Raw genomic sequence first — 6,663 nt, 5'->3', positions numbered from 1 at the left:
AGGTTGGAAAGGAAGTTGTAGAAGAGTAATAAACATGGATGGTTGTTTCTTAAAGGGATTATGTAGTGGAGAATTTATATGTGCCATAGGAAGAGATGCTAACAATCATATTTTCCCAATAGCATGGGCAGTTGTGTGTGTGGAAAATAAAGAAAATTGGAAATGGTTTTTGGAGAATCTTCAAGATGATCTACAAGTTGATGATGGTAGTGGTATCACCCTGATGTCAGATCAACATAAGGTAAATCACTTATTATACTTCATATTTCTTGTTAATAAAATTCCATTTTCTTAACATATGAATTGAAATTGTATAGGGGCTATTGGAGGCTGTGAATGAAGTAATGTCTAATGTTGAACACAGACAGTGTGCAAGGCATATTGTTGCCAACTTTAGGAAAAGGTTCACTGGTGTGCATTATGAGAGGATGTTTTGGACAACTTGCAAAGCATCAACTGAACCTTTATTCAATGCAGCAATGAAGGAAATACAAGTACTAAATCCTACAGCATTTGACTACCTTATGGAAAAGAACCCAAAATCATGAAGTAGAGCTTTCTTTAGAGAGGGGAGGATGTGTGATGCAGTTGAAAATGGATTATCTGAAAGCTTCAACAATGTCATTAGAGATGCAAGGAAAAAACCAATAATCACAATGTTAGAAGAAATTAGGTTGTATGTTATGGAGAAGCAATTCAATCTCACCATCAAAGGTTGTTCATGGCCTGATTATAAACCATTCCCAGCCTTTACAATCCTATTGAATCAGTTGAAAAAAGTTCAAAGGTTTTTTCTTTTCTATTAATACTTTATTTAGTTTTTCCACTATACACCCTAACTTTTATACCATTGCATCAGGTATTGGCAGGTTTTACCTATTGGTTTAAACCAGTTTGAAACAAGGAATTTGGAAGAGTCTTACATTGTGGATGTAGATAGGAAAACTTGTTCATGTAGAGTGTGGCAACTAAATGGGTATGGATGTGTGCATTCAGTTGCAACAATCTCATACCTTAACAGTGATGTTGGTAATTATGTGGATCCAATGTACTATGGAGCAATTTATAAGAACACCTACAAGTATCCTATGCGTGGGATGAATGGTAGCAACATGTGGCCACCTACTGAATTCATTCCACCTTTGCCACCATTGAAAAGAAAAATGCCAGGTAGACCTAAAGTCAATAGAAGAAAGGATTCAAGTGAAAGGGGTGCTAGACATACTGTGTCAAAGGTTAGGAAAAAGATTATGTGTAGTGTATGCAAACAAGCAGGACATAACAAGGTTACATGTTCTAAATATGAAAAGCCACCAAAACTAAATGTAAGGAAAAGGAAGAGATCAAATGTTATTGATGGGGAGGGAAGCAATGCTAAGAAGGCAAAAGGTATAACAGATGAGGAAGGAGGGAGGGGTAATAAGGGCATTAATGGGAAAGTTGGGGAAGGAAGCAGTGGTAAGAAGGAAATGATGTTATAGATGATAAAGGGGGAGGGGTAAAAAGGGTTGTAATGGTAATGTTGGGGAAAGAAGCAATGGTAGGAAGACATAGGAGGGAGGGGTAAAAAGGTAATTGTCAAGATAAGAAAGAAGTCGGAAAGAATTTTGAAGAAAAAACTTGGTACACGGGTTGAGGGTAACAATGGGGAAGGCCACACTATTGACAAGCCAATGGAACTAGAATAGGTTAAGTGTGGTCAATGTCGTTATGTAGTCAATGTGTTTATGACAACTGATTTCGGGTTAAGTGTTTTAATTGATGTTTTCTACTCACTTTGGTCATGCTAAACAATGTTGGATTAAGTCTTTCAATTTTATGTTATGTACTCACTGTGGTGTTATGTAGTCACTTTGGTTATGCTAAACAATGATGGATTAAGTGTTTCAATTTTATGTTCTGTACTATTTTTGTTTAATTTTAATCTAATATAAATTTCTATGTTATGAACTCACTATGGTGTTATGTATGCAAAAGGTTTCAATGTCCTTATGATGGTGTGTTGTGTTTATGGACGTGCATGGTATTGGGGTCCATTATTTACATTAGTGTTGGATATATATGGTCCCATTTACTCTAGGTGAACATGGCATTGATGTCTATTATTGACATTAGTGATTGAAAGTCATTACAAGGATAATGTAAATAACCATAACAATTTCCCTGACAAGGACATAAAAAACAGCTACATACGAGTTACAACTTGTACACAATTATGCCAAAGAAAATAATCCAACTTAGAACTAAAGACATCTTCGGTTTCCAAATCTTTGATTCAAGCTTCTTTTTTGACCTAGCCAATCATGCAATCATAACTGCTTCATCACTCATATTTTTAGTGTCTGCTTCTTCTACCCAACAATAAAACCATTACGAGGTCCCTAACAAAATCAATTGAGAAGTTAGAAGTGTAGAATGCAAAGATAAAAACAAATAAATTAGGGATACAGTGTCTTGATAAAGAAAGTCAAACAAACTTTAGTGGGGCAAGCATAGAATGGTCTTCCAGGATTTGATGGAGTGGAAGACATTCTGATTATGGCCAAACATCCACATGAGCATTTCACCATTTTTGCTTCGTTATTTCCGAGAGCTGCTAACTTTAAAATGCAAACAAGAACATGTATAAAGAAATGGGATCTACTGGCGAGTAAAGGAGGTAAAGTACTTATAAAGAGCAAATGACGAAAATATCCCAGCCGGGTAAGGAAGTAAGCTCTTAAAAATTGTAAATTCTGAAAATACCCCTTGACGAAATTACCCCAATGTTTGACCTCATTAACATCTGTCACAGTTGGTGTACCAACAACAATTAATTTTCACTAGTTAAGCCAACCAAGTGTCCAAATCGTTAGTCTTAATCAAGAACATTGATCCCAACAAATCAAAACGCATTCAAGGTGTTTACATTTCATCAAGATAATATCAAAATGCCTGTTACATGTTCCCAGGACTTCAAAAAACATTTGTAAACAACCACCACTAGATTACCACAAACATCATAGACGATTACCGCAAACACAAATGAACACACACAATCCTAATAACATATATTACAATAAAAACCTTAAACATAATAGACGATTACGACGAACACTAGATTATCATACCACTAGTATTCACCTCCTTGAGAATTAATTGCTTACTATCAAGTGAATGATGCAAATCATTAGCAGGAGCATCACCACGACAAGACCCACAACCAACAACGCAATAGCTTTAATCTGCTTCTCAACCTTCTCGAACCTTTGCTGCATGTTCAGGACATCAACCTTGGAATGAAGGTAACCGCGACCCATCTCCTCCTTCATGCGCTCCACCTCACCTTTTTGCTCGGCTATTTTATCACCACATTCGCAGAAAATCGTGTGTAAATCGTTCAAGTATAGCCCGTCTCTTGAGCTAATCGATTTGTTGGAGTTTATAGTATCTGGTGATGGTGGTGGGGTAGGCTCCATGGAAGACAGTGAAAGGGAACACGAGTATTCTATTTTCGTTTGTCGAGTTATGTTTGGTCGGAAGTGGTAACAAAGTGTTAGGGTTTTGTCCAAGAGACCATCCATTTATATAGTAGGGGACCACCTAACCCTTAGTGCCCAAGTAAGTGAACTCGGTAGTGAGTCGATGACGTGTAAACCGACTCGTCTGAGTTGACTCAGTAGGTTACTTGGATGATGATATGTGACAACCGTCAAATTCGGGTCAATTCAAAGTCAAATAAAGTCAACAAGTCAAACCGGTCAACCCAACTAACCCTTGTGTACTAGGGCCCACGTTATGTATTTACTAAACAACTCGCTATTCTAATAAGAGATCATAAATCGAAAACTACGTACATCTAGATCTCCTTAACCTAAAATTATGGTAAGTGTCGAACCAAACCAATAAAACAATGTTGCATACTCATTGGGAGTGTGTGAGATCCTTAAACAAGGCTTAATGGGGTTTACGTACCTTGCGTTGCGAAGCCGGACACTCAAAAAGGTCACAAATGAAACCTCTCTAAATCGTTTTCACTTTATCTCCTCTTATCGAGAATCTCCACCAAATCTCTCTAAGTATGTGAAATCTCTCTTAAATATCTCTTTGTATGAGAAATCTCTCCAAGAATGTCAAATCTCTCCCAAATCTCTCCAAGTATGTGAAATCTCTCTCAAATATCTCTTTGTATGAGAAATCTCTCCAAGAATGTCAAATCTCTCCCAAATCTCTCCAAGTATGTGAAATCTCTCTCAAATATCTCTTTGTATGAGAAATCTCTCCAAGAATGTCAAATCTCTCCCAAATCTCTCAAAGTATGTGAAATCTCTCCCAAATCTCTCTCAAAAGTTTCCGTAACTTTTTAAAGTCATTCGGGTCATTCCGACCCTTAACTGGGTCAAAAACGGCTTGAAACGGGGTAAAAACGAGAAAAATAGGCTTAAGGACCCGAAACCCCTCTTAAGGACCTGAAACCCCTCTCACGGCCGAAAGTCCTCTTAGGGACCGAACCCTCCTGAGCCGAACCCGAAGCTACTGTTCATTCGGTCCATTTCGCTTCTTACTTCTAGGACCGAAACCTGCGAACCGAAGGCATCAAAAGCGAAGGTCAGAAGGGAACCCTGCATGCGAACCGAACCCGAGCCTCCCCTCTCGCTTCCTTCTGTCTCGCCTCATTTCGGACTCGGCACCAGCAAGGACCGAACCTCGGCCTAGGACCGAGAGGTCTCGCTGGAAGTGCTTCTTCTCCCGGTTTTCGTCTAGTTTTGCGTTTAAGACACGTTTTTAATTATTTTAACACGGGATTTTCACCCAAAATCATATTTTAACATAATGAACCCTATATATTCATAATTTAATCATATTTTCATGAAAATCTTTATTTAAATAATAAAATCTAGTGGGTAAAGTACAAAGAAGTGGAGTGTTGACTTAGCTTTACCTTATGACACAAGCAACCACTCCCACACCCACTCTATGACCAGCCACACCTCCCCACCTTACCTAGGTCACTTCAATGTCCTTTCCACTCAATTATCACCCTTTCCCACGTTTTAGAGCTGGAACAAACCATTCTCTCTCCTCACTTCTCTCATTTGCTCTCATTTCACCAAGGATCCAACTCCACTTTTCTCTCAAACTTTCTCCATCAAAATTCAAGATACAAGGCTGAGTATCAAGCTTTCTCACATTCTTGGTAAGTATAATTCACCCTCCTTGTGATTATTGCACTTCATTCTACTCAGATCATTGATTTCTTACACAAACATCATCACATTCTTGTTAGATCTTCGAACCTTCAAGTGATTCTCCGAAGTGTTCTTGAGTTGAACACTTCTTTTCTCCATCATCCATCTACTGAAATCACTCAAGGTGATTTCATACCCCTACATTTTCATGTTTTCTCAAGTTTTTAGGGGGGGAATACAAGTTAAAACACCAAGAACATAACTAAAATTTTCTTACAGCCTTCATCAGAAAAGGTCAACTCCATTCACAGACTGTTTTGGACTACTTAAACATTTTAGTTTTCAAAACTGTTTTATTTACAAGTAGTTCCACTTCTTAGATTTAAAATGACTACTTGACATCTCCATACGATTTTTCTACAATTTATGGTGATTTTTACAAAACTGCCTATCATTTCAAACATCAATCCGGACCAGTCTGTGATTATGGACTTTTTCACACTAGTAAGAGGTCATTAAAATTTATAATAAAAATTATGAACAAACTAGACTCATTTTCCAAACTCTCAGAAGTTACAGAAATTGATTTGGACATTTTATGATTTTTCTACAAATTTTCCAATAACAGTTACAGAAAATGTTATTAACAGAAAAACACTATAAATTTCATTTCACCTTGTAACATGTTGAGCAAGGTATACATCATTATGTGATTATGTGTTGTTGCAATATATGACATTTTTGTATTCGTATCTAGATATACACCAGTTAACAAATGGATTCTTACCTCCATAAGTATGGTAAATATATAAATGATATTACAAGGCTATATCCATTAAAATACAAACATTGGTAAACTATGACAAGTAAGGCTTATGCTCACTACCCAAACAAATATTTAATAAACTATAATAGGTATAGTTCAGGGTTCTTTTACATAACAAACACATTATTAAAGTTGTTACACATACAAAAGAGTTATTACAACTATGAATAATTATGATAAACTATAATAAGTATAGTTAAGCCATTATACCCCCACAAACGAACACACTAGTTTTAATCGTATAGTTATGGCATATATATATATATATATATATATATATATATATATATATATATATATATATATATATATATATATATATATATATATATATATATTACAAACAAAGTGATAAACTATAATAGGTATAGTTTATGTTTCATCTACACTACGAACTTAATTAAAAGAAAGGAATTCACCATCACAACCACTTTTGATAAGCTATAATATGCATAGTTCATGTTCACTACCACTATCACTATTTGATGAACTATGATATGTATAGGTTACATTCACCATCACCACCACTTTTGGTAAACTATAATATGCATAGTTCATGTTCACTACCACTATCACTATTTTATGAACTATGATATGTATAGGTTATATTCACCATCACCACCACTTTTGGTAAACTATAATATGCATAGTACATGTTCACTAGTCACT

The 6,663-nt window shown here is 36.0% G+C and overlaps 1 protein-coding gene across 1 annotated transcript; it reads left to right on the top strand.

The window, feature by feature from the left end:
• The first annotated feature begins 575 nt into the window (after positions 1–575).
• LOC111917757 (uncharacterized) lies at positions 576–1,481 on the top strand. Its single transcript, XM_023913415.1, has 2 exons — positions 576–787; positions 860–1,481. The coding sequence occupies exons 1-2, from the start codon at positions 576–578 to the stop codon at positions 1,479–1,481; spliced, it is 834 nt and encodes a 277-aa protein (XP_023769183.1).
• The last annotated feature ends 5,182 nt before the right edge of the window (positions 1,482–6,663 follow it).

Source organism: Lactuca sativa, chromosome 4 (genome assembly GCF_002870075.4).
Source record: "Lactuca sativa cultivar Salinas chromosome 4, Lsat_Salinas_v11, whole genome shotgun sequence".
NCBI classification, from domain to species: domain Eukaryota; kingdom Viridiplantae; phylum Streptophyta; class Magnoliopsida; order Asterales; family Asteraceae; genus Lactuca; species Lactuca sativa.
The sequence above is the reverse complement of the archived record's forward strand: the minus strand, read 5'-3'. Positions and strand labels throughout refer to the sequence as shown.